The sequence below is a fragment of the Culex quinquefasciatus genome, chromosome 3 (assembly GCF_015732765.1).
Source record: "Culex quinquefasciatus strain JHB chromosome 3, VPISU_Cqui_1.0_pri_paternal, whole genome shotgun sequence".
NCBI lineage: Eukaryota > Metazoa > Arthropoda > Insecta > Diptera > Culicidae > Culex > Culex quinquefasciatus.
Window position 1 is genome coordinate 171,376,540 of NC_051863.1, and position 19,688 is coordinate 171,396,227.

A 19,688-nucleotide genomic window follows, 5' to 3' on the forward strand; every position below is an offset into this window, starting at 1 on the left:
GTGGTACATTAGCAAGTCATTGCATTTAATGATCCTGGCTAAGCCATCAGGCTGAGGCTTCAGAAAGTTTTGCAAATGGCCACGCAGTTCTCTCGCAAGTCCGTCCGGGCGTTCCGTTGGCACATTCATTTCATGGAAACGAACTTTTCTTCAAAGCAAAAGTCTCTGTCAGTCACAGTTTCCTAGGGTCGTACGTGTTGAAAGTCGATTTGGATTTGGATCCCCCTTTTGTTCACAGGAAAATGTGTGTGAATCTCTTTGAAGTCACCGTCAATCAACAATTTAATGGACGATTTTAAAACCCTAACGAGAGTGGTAACAAATTCCTAAAAAATCGATTGATGTAAGAAGACGACCCTCTGAGATTAATTCTGACCACCAAGTCCTCATGTTCAGCTTGTAAAAATGGCAGTAGTGTTCAATGATTCGCGGCTGTTTGTCTGTGGTTTTCTAATAAAACTTTTCTCCATGATCATACCAAATTGAACAAGCTTTTACTTGATAAGTCTTAGCATCCATTTTTATTTGATATGAGCTACCCCTAATGTTATTCCTTTTTTGAATAATTTATTACCATTTTAAATTGGCACAAAAATTCACGCCCTCAATTCGTCCAAAACTTGTCACTCGAATTGGCAAAAGTTTAACAACCCCCTAGCTCTTCTCCCCCCTCTTATACTTACGTCCACAGCAAGCTGGTGTTGGAGACCTCGGTCGAGACGGCCGTGTCCTCACCCGGCGGCAACGGACCGTCGTCGTTCGCCAACGAGCCCACGGTTTGCAGCGAGGCCGTCATTTTGGCCATTAGAGGCGACAGATGGACATCTGCAAAGCGAGGACGAGATAGATGCGGATAAAAAGTTGTGACACTCACTTTTCTGTTAACAATTTTTTTTTTGATCATTCGGCTGAACTGCGGGTTTGTGTAAGTGTGTGTGTGTCAGACCAGGATGTTTTGGGGGAGGTTGTTACTTTCCTTGAGGGTTGCCCAGTGCAAACAGATTACCGTGAAAGGAGATTATTTTGCTTTATGTTTATGACTCCTGCTTTTCATTCATTAGGGGAGGAAGGCTAAAGTCCTGCGTAATACATAAAATAGAAGAGGCTTTTTAACTAACGGCGTTCCACAAAGCTGCTTTACAAAATTAGGCTCATTGTTGCTCACCATACTAGAGATAATGGGATGAAAATAGCAAAAACTTGCGTCAAACAAAAGTACGAGTTTCAAAATCGAGGCAAATGATTGTCACCACAAGATTTCAAGCAGGTTTAAAAGTAATAGATAGATAGCTGGAAAAGTACGATTATTTTATGAGTACCGACACAAAGTTGTTAGCTTTCATGCCCTTTGGCAACATTATCTCAAAGATAGGCCTTACAAGCTAAAGGTTTTTTTTTTAATTTTTACCATCCATAAAAAAATGGGGTTTCTCATTTTGAAAACTGAGTAATTTAAACCGACTTTTTGCGTTTTTTCAAAATTTGGATGGAACTTTTTTTATGCATTCTAAAAGACAAAATAAGCCATTTTGTATTATTGAAGTTTTCACAAAAGTTTCCATGCAGTTTTGCGGGCTAGTCCTATAAAACGGGCCTGTGAATATTTGAAAACCTGTATTATCTTGAATAAAATACTTTCTCACTGATTTATTGTCTATCGCTTTATTGTAGAGTATACACATTAGGGTGTTTCATCCAAAACCAATAGTTCTCAGAATTAGGGAAACCTAGGTTCCCCTAGTAGAGGATACCCATAGGGACTCTCATGCCAAATATCAGCCCATTTGGTTGAGAATTGGCCTGTCCCCAGCGGTTTAAAGTTTACATGGAAATTACTATGGGATTTTTGTGCTTTTCGTTCAATCGTTCCTAAAGGTCTGGGGACAACATGGATTCACTCGGAATAAAGACAGGTGTGTAGGAAAGAATTGGGCTTGTCCATTCTGTCCCCAAGGTGCGCATTGGATCGACGTCCGGTGTCTCTAAAACCAACGATTCATCCTTCAAAAGCATCGCATTTCCTTAGTATGCTATGATGGCTAGGTGGAAACCACGACGCCCCATATGAGACGGTGAACACGTGGAGAGGCATCGATTGCATTATTAACACAAAATCATCATTTTACTTTATTTAGAATAGTTGAAATTCTTCCAGGAACATCAATAATTATAATTTTAGTACTTTAAAGAATGTTTCTGAGCCAAAACTCGAGTAGATGCTCTGCCACGTGTTCACCGTCTGACATGGGGCGTCGTAATTTTCTCCTAGCCGTCATAGCATACTAAGGACAATGCGTACATTTGAAGGGTGAATCGATGATTCTGGAGACATCGGACGTCGATCCAATGCGCACCTTGGGGACAGAATGGACAACCCTAATTCCTTCTGGAATTTGTTCATTGGACCATCCCCTACACACCTGTCTTTATTCCGAGTGAATCCATGTTGTCCCCAGACCTGTAGGAACGATTGAACGAAAAGCACAAAAATCCCATAGTAATTTCCATGTAAACTTTAAACCGCTGGGGACAGGCCAATTCTCAACCAAATGGGCTGATATTTGGCATGAGAGTCCCTATGGGTATCCTCTACTAGGGGAACCTCGGTTTGCCTGATTCTGAGAACTTTTTCGTTTGGCTGAAACACCCTAATACACATATCGCTGTATTCAATCGGAAGTATACACAGACAAAAATGATGGTAATATTTATCAGGAAATGGTGACAGATTTTGTGTCGAAAAAAATGTGTAATATTACATCAGGAATTCATGAGTATTCATCAGTTCTTGACGTTTTTGATGAATATTCATCAGGCTCACATTTTTACACATTTTTTATGTAATATTACTCAAAAAAGAGGGAATATTGAACCTACCAAATTTTAAACCTTCCAAAATTCAACTTTTTTTGCTTTGTATATTTTCGTAACCTTGATTTTTTTGCAATTTTGCCTTCCTCACTGAGGTAAGGCTATAATCCTGCTCTAAAAATGAGCTTAGAGCATGGGCATGGTTGGCTGCCAATGAGCTGCTACACCGTTATTGACAGATCAGCTGAAGTTAAACAATGAATCAAAAATGATCAGTGGGAGCCAACCATCCGTTCACTGTTTAACCTCTGAAGATCTCTACTTTATTAGTCAATACCGGCGCCCTCCCAAGAAGCCTGCAGTTCAACGAAAGGGAGGAATGTTAGTCCGATAGTTGAAGTTGCAGACTCATCAAGCACATAGTTTTTCGCTATATACTTGTTGATACCGCTTGAGACCGTTGAATCCACAGCATCTCCTTCAAGCATCACGTGATTATTATTTTTTTGGGTTAGTAGGATAAGGTATTGGCTTTTCGATGCCTCCCGAGCTACGACGCTATGGGGAGGACTTTCATAACAGACCCGTCGGCGAGCCTTCCGAGCAACGATGCTATGGGAAGGTCTTTCTGGTTAACACACATACTCACTCACACACAGTTATTTGCTCCACTATTAACTCAACGATCCAAATTGTCAATGCATCTTTCGTTCATTATATAGAAATGGCTTTTTCACCGCAAAAAAATAAAACCTTACTCGAAAAATTTAAACACAATCCACCCGACGCCGTGCCTTCCGATCAACGATGATATAGGAAGGGCTTTGAAAATCACAAAAGAAATCACTTTTCACTCCGAATATTTTTTACGACCACGCGCTCCCTTTGCCAATTATTCACTGATTTTCTGATGATCTGGTAACCCTGTCTCGAGGTATGGCCACTTAAGTGATATTTATGTACTTTTTTTATTCCGGATCTAAAAAATAGATGATTTTTTTGTACAATTCCATCATATCAGCCATTGTTGGTAATAAGTGTGGAAGGCTCCACAACATAGATGGATTATGTTAGTTTTTTTAAATGTTCTGAAAAAAAATAATGAATGGAGATTCCGTGTATTGTTCAGTTTTAATAGAATAAATTAGATGGTCAGAATCAGATATAAAGAATGATGCAAACTGAAGCACCTGAAAAAAGATGTAGCTTAATTAAAATAAATTATAACAATTTTGGTAAGCATTTCAAGGAAAAATTTGTGTTATTTTATTCAAAAAAAAAACTTTTAACCCTTTCCCATCATTCAATATTTCAATTAGGTTTGTGCAAGAAGAATTACTTTAGTTCGTTTAATACCTAGTATTCGAGAAATTACAATTTGAAGTAAAATAATCATGGAACACTGGTTTAACAATGGTGTTAGAAGGTTTAATTTGAAAAAAAAATAGATGATCGATTGTGGAATGCCCCAAACTGAAAATTTTAATTTTTTGGTTCAGGTTTAGTTGCTCCAGTTTTGATCTGAAGTTAGTATGGAACTTTATTCGATTTACTATGGAGAGTTGTAACTTTTTACATCTTCTTTGAGAAAATTTTCCAATATCCTGTCAAATTGTCCTATTCTTATGTTTCTTATAGGTTTTTGATCAGGGGAACTTTGTCTTTTTTTTATTTCCGTGAACCAGGCCACTGTTCAAACACTTTGTGAACAAAATTCTTGTCAACATGAGAGCATTTATTTATTTATTGAACGATTTGAGACACGATTTTGAAAAAAAAATATGAACTTACTTAAAGTTGTATGATTTTAAATGCATTGATTCGGACCCGAATGACTCTTGAGTTAAGTGGTCTTTAAAATCAAATAAAGAAATAAAAATGCATTGAAGATTTTAATTGACCTTCACACATCTTTTAACGATCAAAGTCGCTGTCCTAAATTTAGTTACAAAATATTGATCAGAGTCAAGATTAGAACAATTTTCAATTAATTAGATATTTCCCTTGGTTGAAAATTTTCAGTTTCCCGTAGTACTAGGTTTCTGTCAAACTTTTAATTTGTGCATGTTCCGTCACAAAAAGTGAAATTGTCTCACTATTTTTGACCTCCCATAAAAAGTTACCTATCCAAATTTTACAGATTTCTAACATTCTTTGAAATAACTCCATTGATATTTGGGGATCATCTAAAATTTGAATCTGTATCTTTGTATCTTTTGTACTTTCATAGCAAATTGTATAAAGAAAAGTTAATTTTTCTCTCGTCTTGGTTCTTCCAGCATTAATGTTATGATGATTTCAAAGAAAGCTTGAAATCTGGTAAATTCGGAAGCTTTTCAAATCCTATTAAATCGAAAAAATCTTTTAAAATGCTCTAGCAAAATGTCGGGAAAGAACCCTTCTTCCAATGGGGCCAAATATCAGACCTGCCGATTTTTTTTAATCAATGTTCTTGAAAAAAAAAACATTTTATATGTAATTTTCAAATCACAATTTTCTTAAAAAAGCGCAGGCCAAATGTTATGCAAAGAATTTCGTTAAGAAAGGAAGATCTAGCACTACAAACGCGTTTACAAAATCTGAGGGGTATTTCTTTTCAAACTCGAGATTTGTTCATCCGAAATGCCTTATATTCAATTAAATAATTTTATCCCCTTCCCTCCCAGAGCAAAATCGAGAATTTTTACGTGTTTGCTTGCCCTTTTTTACAGACTTGATCAAATTGGTTGAAATTTGAAATGGAGGCAGTAAACATCCTAATTAACACTGTGTAGGATGTATTAGTTCATTTCATTCAATAGTTTCCGAGAAATGCCAATATGAAGTAAAAAATTAGTGGTGCTCTACTTCTATCTCGATTGGAATTTTTATTACAAAAAAATGTTACACTCTCATGTTGTTTCGATCATTTTTAACATACCGTCCTCTGGGAGAATTGGGACAGCTGTTTTAGCCTTTTTACTGAGCAATATTTTTATATTTTTGATTGGTTTTGGATAGATCACACCGTCATCAGGGGTGACATTGGGTCTGGGGGTGAGATTGGATCATACAAAAATATTTAAATTTGTATGACCCAATTGCACCCCCCAGAGTCAATGTCACCCTAATGGCGGTACAAGAAAAACTGTACATCGTTTTCCATATTTCAAGCTTTCAAGAGCTCTCTGTCTCTCTTCAGACTTTAATGCCGATTCACCCCAGCTGACGGTTGCCCAGAAAAAAAACATTGGCAAAAGCAAAATTTGCTCAAACTTCTTTTAATTTTTGCAAATTCTGGGAAACATTTAGCTTATTGCTTTATTTAAGCTATTCCAACAAGATAGACATAAAAAGAATACAATGATCATAAATACCATCCGTTTCCCGTAAGAAAGTAAAGCAAAAATTCACAAAGCAAAAAAAGAACCCATCACCATCCTCCAAATGCTGTCCTTACCTTCAAGGGCACGTCCACCGCCGGAAATGTACGCTGGTGAGGCGGCCGCTTCCTTCAGCTCGTAATTCGCGCTAATATTAGCGATGGTTTCGCCCAGCACGAACAGAATTGCTACGAATCGTTTCATCGTTGGTGAGTGAAAATTTGGCTCTTTTTTTCGTTTCGTTTTCTCGATTTTCACGTCGTCGTTTAAAGACCCCTAGGCTTTTGTCTCCTCTGCCGGGGGGGTTGATCCCTTAGGGTAGCAGCAGGCGACGGCGTCGGCGGCAATCGACGGCGTGGTTCAAGTTGGCCATGCACTTATCTTGTAAAAGTGGGTGCGGTTTGTGCTATTGATCCTCTTCCAGGACCCGGAAGGATAATCCGATTTGGCGGGGACGATGTCTAAAAAAGATAACAAATTGAAAAAGGAGAATTAGCGATACATCTTAAGTCCAATACAATGCTGGGAGAAAAAAGTTCACGAAATACGTGTTTAGCTTTTTCAATGGATTTGATAGCGTACGCAGCAGGTGCGTTTTCCTAGAATAAAAAAAACGAAGCGGTGGATTTTTTTCAAAATCATCATGGGGAAACATTTTGGAAACATGATTTCAAACAAAACAAAAAGTAAAAAAATACATTTCAATACCGAGAATAAAGAGAAAATGGTTACAAGTAATTTTCAACGTCTTCGCAAATTTACTTTTTTGTGATGGATTTTTTTTATCTGTATGATGTTTTCGGCAAAGTTTTTGCAGCTTAGGACTCATCAGAAAAAAAAGTTACAAGTAGAGAAAATCCAAGTACCGATATTTTTACGGAATTGAAAACTTTGAAATTTTGTTCTGGAGTTAAGGATGAGGTATAATCTGTTACCTTAAAGTGGGTGGCATTGATATGACTACAATGTATTTTTCAAATACCATTCAACAAGTAAGCTTTTTCATGATTTCTATTTTGAAACATGTTTTCAATAGTGCTTTAAAAATGGTTTCGTTTTAATATTAGGTATAACACTGCAGTTTCATTGCAAGTTATTTCCAAAAAATCAAACCATCCACTTTAACGACCCCAGGTCTTTTGTGGTCTCTATTGCAAGTTTCTGTTCGAACCCAAGGGGATTCCAGCATCGAGGAGCGGCCGTGGCTGACTGGTTACGGTGTTCGCTTTGAAAGCGAATGGTTCTGGGTTCGATGCCCATCTGCTCCCAACGAGAAAGTTAAGAACACATAAATTTGAAACAATGAATATGAACGAAAAATCAAAGTCGCTCGAGGCGGGGTTCGATCTCCCGTCTTTTGGATTGGTAAGCAAAAATGCTAACCACTAGGCCATGACGACTTGGTGAGCGTGGACTGGAATTGGGAATACTGTTACAGAGAGCGAGTTGTGGCGCTATAACCACGGCAAATAGTGTCCAGGGCATTCGTGGAAATACAATGTCCCATCCCAGAGAGTCCCGGAGTACCAAACCTTCTTAGCATGGTGCTCCCAACGAATACAACCAAAATCTCGGAGGGTATGGTGGTGTGTCCCCACGCTTCTTCCTCCCCTGTCGATTCAGAATTGTGTTGTTGTTCGAACACTCAGTGCTCAAACACAACACAATTACGAGTCATCTCTGCGATACGGCTTTACGCAGTAGGCCTGGCCGCTTTAACGTTTGTGGTGTTTCAATGCATTTCAATGCAATGGCGCACTACAAATGTTAATAAATGACAAGAAGAGTGCTAGGCGTCATCTAACCTAAGGCACTCTCCAGAATCCCTTCGATAGATTGGCTGCGCAAGGGTCTGATTAGATTAGATTAGAACCCAAGGGGATTCCAGCATCGAGGAGCGGCCGTGGCTGACTGGTTACGGTGTTCGCTTTGAAAGCGAATGGTTCTGGGTTCGATGCCCATCTGCTCCCAACGAGAAAGTTAAGAACACATAAATTTGAAACAATGAATATGAACGAAAAATCAAAGTCGCTCGAGGCGGGGTTCGATCTCCCGTCTTTTGGATTGGTAAGCAAAAATGCTAACCACTAGGCCATGACGACTTGGTAAGCTTGGACTGGAATTAGGAATACTGTTACAGAGAGCGAGTTGTGGCGCTATAACCACGGCAAATAGTGTCCAGGGCATTCGTGGAAATACAATGTCCCATCCCAGAGAGTCCCGGAGTACCAAACCTTCTTAGCATGGTGCTCCCAACGAATACAACCAAAATCTCGGAGGGTATGGTGGTGTGTCCCACGCTTCTTCCTCCCCTGTCGATTCAGAATTGTGTTGTTGTTCGAACACTCAGTGCTCAAACACAACACAATTACGAGTCATCTCTGCGATACGGCTTTACGCAGTAGGCCTGGCCGCTTTAACGTTTGTGGTGTTTCAATGCATTTCAATGCAATGGCGCACTACAAATGTTAATAAATGACAAGAAGAGTGCTAGGCGTCATCTAACCTAAGGCACTCTCCAGAATCCCTTCGATAGATTGGCTGCGCAAGGGTCTGATTAGATTAGATTAGAACCCAAGGGGATTCCAGCATCGTGTCAGACTGGTCACTAATCCGGAATTACTTGGAATTTGAGCAAGTAATTCTGTAATTCCAGATTTACTGAGAAATTCCAGAGTAAAAAAAAATCCAGAGTAATCCTGGTAACTCTTGATAATCCCAGTAATCCTGGTAATTCCATGATTTTTTTTTGTGAAAAAATACTTCCGAAAATAATAAAATAATAGAAAATAACTGTTAAAAAGATAATTTCGATAATCCTTTTATGATTCTATTTAATGCCTATTAATTTTTATGTAAGAAATCATAGTTATAGCTAGTACGGGATCATTCGGATTTTGAGTAAGTAATTCAGTAATTCCAGAATAACTTCGCAATTCTGCAGTAATTCCTGTAATTCTGGAATAACCTAGTAATACCGTAGTTATTCGTGTAATTCCATAGGTACTCAGTAATTCGTGTATTTTCCATCAATTCAACACAGAAAAAAAATATTTAATTTTGGAATGTTGAAAATTTAGTAAATTAAATTACCTCTTTTTTGGAGTAATATTACAGAAACAATATGTAAAAATGTGAACCTGATGAATATTCATCAAAGACTGATGAAAATTCATCATTTTCTAAAGAAAATTTTATCATTTTTTTTTTGAAGCAATATCTGTCACCATTACCTGATGAATATTACCATATATTTTTTCTGTGAAGTAACTACTAGTAATTCTTTGAAGGTAAATCGGCAGAATGCATCTTGCTTTTCCTTGATGCCTTTTATGGTTGTAAGAAGTACAGAGTGGATTCGGAATGTTCGAAAATTCCAATGTTCTCTAATTCAAATGTATTCGGATGAAAAAGCACTCAAACGTCAAACAAGCTGTCAAACGTCAAAATCTGTTAACAAAATGATGTAGAAATTTACCCCATTATTTGATGATTTCCAAGTAGGGTGTCCAATTTTCCCGGGTTTTGAGTATCCCGGAAAACGGAAAAAAAAATTATTCCCGGGAATTTTTAGAAAACGTCATAAAATCTATGTTTTCTTTATATTTGTTATGTTTTTCAAGCTTTAAAATCATACTATTAGCTCAATACTTTTAATATTAATCATAACAAGGATAGCACTTGTAGATAGTTTTAAAGATTTTTGCCTTCCTCACCTCACTGAGGCAAGGCTATAAAATCACTCAAAAATTAAACTTCTTAAATATACCTTCTAGATACACCTTCACGTTTACATATCGACTCAGAATGAAATTCTGAATAAATGTCTGTGGGGATGTGTGTAGACATGATTTATTTTCACACGATTTTCTCAGAACTGGCTGAACCGATTTTGGCCGGGTCAGCATCATTCGATTCGTTTTGGGGTCCCATAAGACCCTATTCAAATTTATTCTGTTTAGTAAAGTATTAAAAAAGTTATGCTAAGAAAAGGATATTTGTATCTACAAAAAAGGGTGATTTTTTACATAACCATAAAAGGTCAGGTCTTTTTGTTTACATGCGAGAGTCGCGCAAGATGCGGAACGCCCGGTTGCCACATTGCTTCAAATGAGAGTCTGCATGTTTTCTGGAAAAGTCTGTATCAGGTATCTATTTTTTCATAAACTTATTTTCATTATTACTTTGTAAATATGAGGAAGACACCAACCAGTTAATGGTGTATTAAGAAACGTGTTTTTTTGTTCTTTGTTGTGCTTTGAATTTTAAATGCACTCAAACGCCAAAATCAGTTGTCAAACTGATGTTGATGTTTACCCAATTGTTCGATGATTTCCAAGCAGGACGTCAAATTTTCCCAGGTTTTGAGTTTCCGGGAAAACGGGAAAAATATTTTTATGTTCCCGGAAGTTTTTGAAAAAGTTATAAAATCTATGTTTTCTTTATATTTGCTATGTTTTTCAAGTTTAAATTTATAGAATTAGCTAAATACTATTAATATCTTTCTAAACAATGATAGCAGTTTTAAGATAACTTAAACAAATTTTTGTTGTTCTCTGTTGTGCTTTGAATTTTATTTGCACCACATTGCTAATTCAAATGAAATTAGTATCTTATAAATATTTTTTTTTATATATTCTATAAAACATGACTAAAAAATAGAAATGATACCAATTAATGTAAAATTTTAGAAAAGTTTAAACTTATAAATTGTAATACTAATGTAATTTCCAGGCCAAATAAAGATTTTTGTTTGATTCCGGGAATTCCCCGTACAACATATAAAAATACCGGGAATTTTGTGCCGGGAATTCCCGGCACCGAATTTCTTCCCCATCCGATGGAAGGTTGGAGCAGATAGGAATCGAACCCATGATCTTACGCGGACAACTAAACTATTTGGTCAAGCCTGCTGCCAAGTTATTGTGGTTCTTACAAATTAAGGCCAAAAAATTAGCAAATTGAATCGACGACATCAAATGGACCATAAGTGAGGTTATTTTTAAGGATTAATATAAAACGTTAAAAAAATGTTTGTTTAGCTGAGTTTATAAATTTTCATCATTTTTTTTATAAATCTAAAGCTTAGTGTAATTTAGAACTTTTGAAAAGAAAAATCTTTTTGATTCAAATGCATAATTGTATAATTTGATGTAATTTATGAAATCATCTATTTGTATACATAAAAAGTTGGCAGTTGATGCCCTTAGGATGCTTATCAGAAAAAAAGTGTTTTTATGCAATTCAAGTTCTAGTGGCAAAAAGTTAAATTGAAAATCATTAAAATTTGTTTTATCGTGTATAATTTTTTTCAGTGTAGTCCTTATCCATACCTAAAGCTTTGCCGAAGACACCAAATCGATTAAAAAATTCCTTCTAAAGATACAGAATTTTGAATTTTCATACATCATTTTTGTATGGACAGATGCCAAATTTGTAAGAAAATTATATGGACAAACTAATGATGCAAAATGGCTTCTTTGGGCATACCGAAGGCACCAACAAAATTTCAGGTTGATTAAAAAATACAAAAATTAAAAAAAAAAAAAAAAACGATTTCGTAGAGAATTGCTCAGCTATCACCGTTGAACAATCAAAAGTTTATCGATGAATTACCTGAGTTTATTTATAAGTGCTACATTTTTATCAAATTACCGTTATATTGGTTCTGCCAATCGACGCCTGCATAATTGATAGTCGTCAAATCGAAACTAATTAAATTTATCAACCAACGCACCGTATTAAACACTCTTTAATTAGTCTCCACCAGAGACCAGTAAACGAGTTCGCTGCCCGCCCTGTTGTGGGAAAAGTCAACATCAAAAGGGTTGCATAACTCTCGCACTGTTTCGAGAGCTCGTAGGCCGGAAACGTAAAGTTGTCACCCAGATTCAGCCAGCACAGTTCGGAAAGGCATGACCCCGATATGTGATTTCGAATACATTCGCCCGAGGGGGGGCTTTATTTTGTTGGGGCCTCCATCGAGAGGTTCCATTTCACTTTGTTGATGCGGACCCTTTATTTCCCTGCGTGCAGACCTCAAAATTGATGGGGCACGGGGGTCGAGCTAATTTGATTAATGGGTGATAATCAACTGCGATATTTATGTTGCATGGTTTTTTTTTTGCGAATATCTTCCAAATATATGACTTTATATGCCATCGAAATTACGTAAAAACATAATTTAGTTCATGCTGATGCTAGGATGCGAACGGTTTATGACGGAGTCATGCGGATTTTTTTATGGCTGGTGTTGGCTTTTTATTGCGTTTAGAATGCCCTTTATAATATTTATGGTGAAACTTGTGAAATGGATTCATGGGAAGCCTCCCAATGATAATAGAATTATGTAACTGACTAAGTGTATTTTTGCCTTGATTGTAGATATTGAAATCGAATGTAGTTCTTGAATTGTTAATAAATCATGTTGTCGCTTTTAGCAAGATTGCTATGGGTAGCAAACGAATTAATTCAGCTATTGCTGCTCTAAGCAAGCAGAAGATACAGATTACTAAACTGACCTATGAACAGCTTCCTAACTGATGTGATACAAGATAAATCACATCTTGGTTCGCTGTTGCCATCGTAGGAAGTAGTAAGTTACCATCTATTGCTGACTCGTCACTAAAGTCTGCTTTCTGTGTGCAGGTCTAACCTGAGGACAATACGGTCCGTTACCAGCAATTTGTCGATGGAGATTAATTCTCGCATCCTTCTCCCCAAGCATGTCAGTGAATCATAAAGTTATGGCTTCAGGTTTGATTGCCGATGGACGAAAGATAAAATTTGTTGTTCCCTGAGGCCGGAAAATCCTGGCCGTATCGTGTTTACGAGTGTTCATTGTTTTTCTGTCTGCCTGCTACACACAGAACAGGGCAGATATTGTTCAATCCCCTCAGGGACACGTGGAACGACTCCGGAACGGTATCATCAGGAACCGGAAATTTTGGACACTTGTTAGCAGCAGGGCAAACCACCACCACCATCGTCGTAAATTTATTCCAACATGCCATAACTCTGCCCTGAGTGCTTGTGGCAGGTCATTGATTTTTGGCATCCCGGGAGTGATGGAGACAAGCCTGTAAGGCGTCATCGTTTACACTGGGTTGCAAAGATTTTTTGCAACCAAACGTGTTGAACAAGTGAAGAGAGTTTTCCTTTTTTGGAAAAGCATCTAAACTTATGAATTTTCGCTATTTTAAAAGAGGAAAAACTCTTTCGACTTGTTACTAATAATGAAATAATACCATTTCTTAAACTGGAACATTTTGAAAACATATCAGACTAGTGTTATTCCTTTTGAGATCAGAAGCAATATCCCAAAATAGTATGGATGTACAAAAGCTCAACTGAAGGGTAGGAAACGAAACGACCATCGTGCAACACATTCTTTCGGGGAATTACTGAAGAGCATCATGGTCACTATTGTGGGCTCTCGAGTGCTTTCCACAAAACCTTTTTCCAGCACTCATTAATACCGAAAAGCGTTGATTCCGTTTATATGCGTCATGCATCCTGAGTGGGTGAATGACTCTATTGTTGACAACACACACACAATTTTTAAACTTCAGCTTTTTAAACAGAATTACAAATTGACCGGAGCTTAACCCATCCAGCACGTTCCACGTTATCTATAGTATACAACAAATCGGACAGTTTACCCTCCTTGGAAGGGTAAAACGCCCACCTCTTCTCTGATGCTGCTGCTGCTGGTTGAGTGATGATTTTCGACGCGCAGTGCTGCACCGTGAGCCATGTAAGGTACTTTTGCGCCACTAGATTTTTCATTCCTGGCCCGCGTGGTCACGTACCATGTCGGGCTTCAGTGCTCATAAATTTCCCCCCGTTTGCATGGGAACGTAAGGAAATCTGCATGCAGTTATGTTGCACACTGCGAAAGTAGGTAAATGACGCTGATTTCGGGTGAAATTTGGTGTTACATTCGTCCTTGAGATGATGCTCAGTGTTTCATTCATATCCACATTTGTCGTGCATGAAAATACGTCTGCGGTTATGTAAGTGTCATTTTTGGATCTGAAAGACTCTTGAGGTAAGTGGTCCTTAAACGCAAATAAACATAAATCACTGTCATGAAAAAGCACATAACATTTACTAAATAAAGCATAATTAGTGATTACCAAGGGAATGATGCGACAAGGAAAATTACAAATCCGTATAACAAATTTCAAGACTATTCAGGTGAACACCGATAACGCAATCAAAAATGAAAGAGGACGAATAAGGTTTTAAACTACTTATTTAATGGGTGTGTACAGGATGCCAAAATATTTAATCATTTTCTGGCTCACTATTATTTTGCAATTCAAAACCAGTTAAAGAAATGAAAAAAATAAATTTTGTTCAAAATTGCCTTTTTCTGATCTGTTTGCACCTATGTCAAAAACCAAGATTGTTTACTTTTTACTCTTTGGTCTGACAGATTTAGTTTGACAGCTTGCACGTAGCTTAATCCACCTTGGTACCTTCCTCACATAAATAAATTACTTTTACACGTTCATTACAAAGATCTTTAAGTTAATGATTACACTGACCTTCAAAAAATGATAAAAATGCTTGCGCAGGCTCAACTCGAAGGGAAGCATTAAGTTTGGGGAAAACCCATCCGGCCCAGACGACTATTTTTTGAAAAATTCAAAATGGGGACCCCAAACTTAATGCTTCCCCTCGAGTTGAACCTGCGCAGAAATTTTTTTGGTCGGTGCTACTGATTACGGCTGGTCGCATGATGAACCCGGACATAATTTTAATCAATATATCCGGCTTAGAAAATAGTTTTATCAAATCTTAAGTGCTTATAACTAGTACTTAGTGCTTTAATTAGTTCTTTAGATTCCAAATTTAATGCAACGTCCAAAAATTATGTTTGGATTTTTTTTCGGAGACGTTTTCGATACTTTCCGAAAAATACTATCAAAAAAAACAGTTAAATATATTATAGTCCAGACTCCATTATCCGAACGCCTTAGCAAAATTTCACTTTGGATAATCGAATCAAAAGATTTTTTTTTCGTTGTTTTTTTTACCCTAAACTTCTTAGAAGTAATTAAGAATTTTTAAATCCAAGATGGCGGCCAAAACGTTGGTGATAAAACATTGAAAAATGCATTTACAGATTTAATACGCAATCAACGATTCAAATTTGACTTAAATTCTAATTTGATTCGATAAGCCGATGACCCATATAAACCTACGAATAGCAAAACATTGTAATAGAGCCGAAGCCGAAGAGTAAACAAAGAGTCTATCCTGCTCGTTCCTAACGTAAACATCAACTGACGTGTGCAGGATAGACTCTTTGTTTACACTTTGGCTTACGCCCATTCACATTGTTTTGCTTGAATGGACAAGATGGTTATACTTTTGCGAAATGATCACATACATCGTTTTTTTTTCAAAAAATTTGGGTTGTTTTTAATCTGTAATGAGGTTTAGTCAAGTCAAGACCCGAAGAAAAAAAATTTCCTGTACAACCCGAAGGCTGCAAAATGCGTTACAGTAAATTTTCGCAGGCTTGGGACGATTCCAAAACACTATGAGCAGTTCTTTAGGATTTCGGTCATTCGATTTTTTTTGTATTTTTTAATCCGACTGAAACTTTTTTGGTGCCTTCGGTATGCCCAAAGAAGCCATTTTGCATCATTAGTTTGTCCATATAATTTTCCATACAAATTTGGCAGCTGTCCATACAAAATGATGTATGAAAATTCAAAATCTGTATCTTTTGAAGGAATTTTTGATCGATTTGGTGTCTTCGGCAAAGTTGTAGGTATGGATACGGACTACACTGGAAAAAATAATACACGGTAAAAAATTTGGTGATTTTTTATTTAACTTTTGTCACTAAAACTTGATTTACAAAAAACACTATTTTTAATTTTTTTATTTTTTGATATGTTTTAGAGGACATAAAATGCCAACTTTTCAGAAATTTCAGGTTGTGCAAAATCATTGACCGAGTTATGAATTTTTAATCAATACTGATTTTTCAAAAATCGAAATTTTGTCGTAAAAATTTTCAACTTCATTTTCGATGTAAAATTAAATTTGCAATCAAAAAGTACTTTAGTGAAATTTTGATAAAGTGTACCGTTTTCAAGTTATAGCCATATTTAAGTGACTTTTTGAAAATAGTCGCAGTTTTTCATTTTTTAAAATTAGTGCACATGTTTGCCCAGTTTTGAAAAAAATATTTTTGAAAAGCTGAGAAAATTCTCTATATTTTGCTTATTCGGACTTTGTTGATACGACCTTTAGTTGCTGAGATATTGCAATGCAAAGGTTTAAAAACAGGAAAATTGATGATTTCTAAGTCTCACCCAAACAACCCACCATTTTCTATCGTCAATATCTTAGCAACTAATGGTCCGATTTTCAATGTTAATATATAAAACATTTGTGAAATTTTCCGATCTTTTCGAAAAAAATATTTTCAAAATTTTCAAATCAAGACAAACATTTCAAAAAGGCCAAACATTCAATATTACGCCCTTTTAAAATGTTAGTCTTGATTTGAAAATTTTGAAAATATTTTTTTCGAAAAGATCGGAAAATTTCACAATTGTTTTATATATTAACATTGAAAATCGGACCATTAGTTGCTGAGATATTGACGATAGAAAATGGTGGGTTGTTTGGGTGAAACTTAGAAAACATCAATTTTCCTGTTTTTAAACCTTTGCATTGCAATATCTCAGCAACTAAAGGTCGTATCAACAAAGTCCGAATAAGCAAAATATAGAGAATTTCTCAGCTTTTCAAAAATATTTTTTCAAAACTGGGCAAACATGTGCACTAATTTAAAAATAAAAACTGCGACTATTTTCAAAAAAGTCACTTAAATATGGCTATAACTTGAAAACGGTGCACTTTATCAAAATTTCACTAAAGTACTTTTGATTGCAAATTTGATTTTACATCGAAAAATGAAGTTGAAAATTTTACGACCAAAATTTCGATTTTTGAAAAATCAGTATTGATTAAAAATTCATAACTCGGTCAATGATTTTTGCACAACCTGGAAATTTCTGAAAAGTTGGCATTTTATGTCCTCTAAAACATATCAAAAATAAAAAAATTAAAAATAGTGTTTTTTGTAAATCAAGTTTTAGTGATAAAGTTAAAAAAAAATCACCAAATTTTTTTACCGTGTATTATTTTTTCCAGTGTAGTCCGTATCCATACCTACAACTTTGCCGAAGACACCAAATCGATCAAAAATTCCTTCAAAAGATACAGATTTTTGAATTTTCATACATCATTTTTGTATGGACAGCTGCCAAATTTGTATGGAAAATTATATGGACAAACTAATGATGCAAAATGGCTTCTTTGGGCATACCGAAGGCACCAAAAAAGTTTCAGTCGGATTAAAAAATACAAAAATTAAAATTGAAGAAAAAAGACCGATTTCGTAGAGAATTGCTCCTATAGAACATTGAAGTTTGGTGCTATTTTGCCTTTTTGTCAGGCCTTCAAAAATATTCTCCAAATTGAGTTTTTTTTGGATACAGTCCAGACTCGATTATCCGAAATTCGATTATCTGAAGGTTTGTGTGGGACTGCAAATAATTGAACCATGAACCAAATATTTTTTTCTTACTTACTTTTAACATTAATTTCGAACTTTGCTACCACGTTTTAGTTAAAATTTGATTTTGATTTGATTTATTACCAAATGCTTTTTTCAATGACGCATTTAAAAATTCTAAACAACTTTCGTTGAAAATGTATATTTAATGCTAAATTTATTTTTTCATCAAAAAGCTCAAGTGGCAGAGAGTTGAAGGAGTTCTAGAAGGGCTTTTTAAAATAAATATAGCATTACAGTTTACACAATGAATCACAATCATCGAAATTGTGAAAAATATGGTAATTAAATTATTTTGAGCTTCTTTGACATAGGAACTATTCAAACCTTAAAATATATACTTTTCTTTAGAAATTTTGACATTCTAGAGCTTAAAAAAATGACCTTTGACATATTCTCAGCACGAATTCCCCTTTTTTAGGCAACTTTATACATTGAAATTTGCCTACGCCTTTTTGAAATACTAGGGTTCCGAAATAGGAAAACTGCTGTGAATTTTCACAAATAAGACCATCATTATTTTTCAGGAAAAAAAAAGTTTTTCAGAGCTCCAAGCTGCTCTGAATATCATTTTTTTAGTTTTAGCTTAACCGGTGTTGTTACACTATCAAATTTTTTTGCGAGACACGGCCGAAATCAGAACAACTTATCCATTAATGTTTCTGGCTGTTCTGGTGTTTTTTCACCAAAATGTACTTTCTTTTGAAATCTTCTTAAGAGGCAATTTTTTAAATATTGCTCGGTTTGTTCTAGAGGTCGTATCGAGGTGCTCCGATTTGGATGAAACTTTCAGCGTTTGTTTGTCTATACATGAGATGAACTCATGCCAAATATGAGTCCTATACGACAAAGGAAAGTGGGGTAAAACAATTCCAACTCTCTTAGATGCATTCGAAAGGTCTTTTGAAGCACTTCAAAATGTGCTATAGACATCCAGGATTTGTTTGACTTTTTCTCCTAGATTTTGCAAATTACTGTTAAAAAATGTTTTTTTTTTTGCAACAGCCTCCAACACTTATACCTCCATAGATCAAAAGTTAGGGAATTTCATGGACTATAAGCCTACAGTATTAACTTTTTGGCCAGTCACGGGTTTTCTCATAGTTTTTCGATTTTTCTATAACAAACATTCTGCCGCTCGAATCTAGTCCGTCCCATGTGTAAAAAGTGAGTGCTGCGATAATGCCATAAGAAGCTCGAAAAATGTTTCACCTTTTTTACATTTTTAATCAACAATTTTTATATATTTTTTTCAACAATTATTTCAATATTGGTTTAAATAATACCCCTACTCCAATTTTGACTTGAAAAAGTTAAAATTTATAGGTCAATTTGGTAAATTTTCGTGCTGGGACTGACCTGACTTTATTTGTCCATCAATAAAGGCAAGTCTGTCAGGTTATCAAGGTAGGCTTAATCATTTACGACAGAAATTTATCTGTCAAATGTAGGTTTGTTTTGGTAGTTTTTGAAGCATTTTTAATTAAATTTCTAAAAGTATGTTTGTTTCAGGCTAATCTAAGTTTTAGTATTATTCCTGAGTATGAAACTTTAACCGGCGACGAGACAGTCAATTTCTTTTGCTGCAGAGAGAGGAGATATTTGAATACACGTCTCAGCATATGGACCTTTGAATTGATCGCAATCTGCGTTGGAAATGGAACCTCATAACGGCACTTTTTGGTCTCAATTTTGTCATATTCGGAATCCTTGGAAAATTACACGTTTATTAGAAGTAATGGAGTAGTAAATTTGATTAAAAAATAAATAAATTAAATATTTTCGTAAAAAAAGTAAGATCTTATTTACCCTGTGATTAAAATGTCAAATGCTTTAACAAATTGTTAAAAAATATTTAATTCAATCTAAATAGCATTATTTCCAATCAAATTTACAACTCCAATACT

At 35.7% G+C, this 19,688-nt stretch overlaps 1 protein-coding gene across 3 annotated transcripts in view; it reads right to left on the reverse strand.

The window, feature by feature from the left end:
* Window positions 1-19,688, reverse strand: part of LOC6044069 (opsin, ultraviolet-sensitive) — a 219,143-nt gene that overhangs the window by 70,516 nt on the left and 128,939 nt on the right. For all 3 annotated transcript variants that reach the window (XM_038260125.1, XM_038260127.1, XM_038260124.1), the window contains exons 2-3: window positions 6,251-6,634; window positions 684-825 (exon numbers count right to left, since the gene is read on the reverse strand). In XM_038260125.1, the coding sequence (XP_038116053.1) occupies window positions 684-825; window positions 6,251-6,377 (269 nt within the window). In that variant the 5' untranslated portion in view covers window positions 6,378-6,634. The remainder of the gene's footprint in view (window positions 1-683; window positions 826-6,250; window positions 6,635-19,688) is intronic.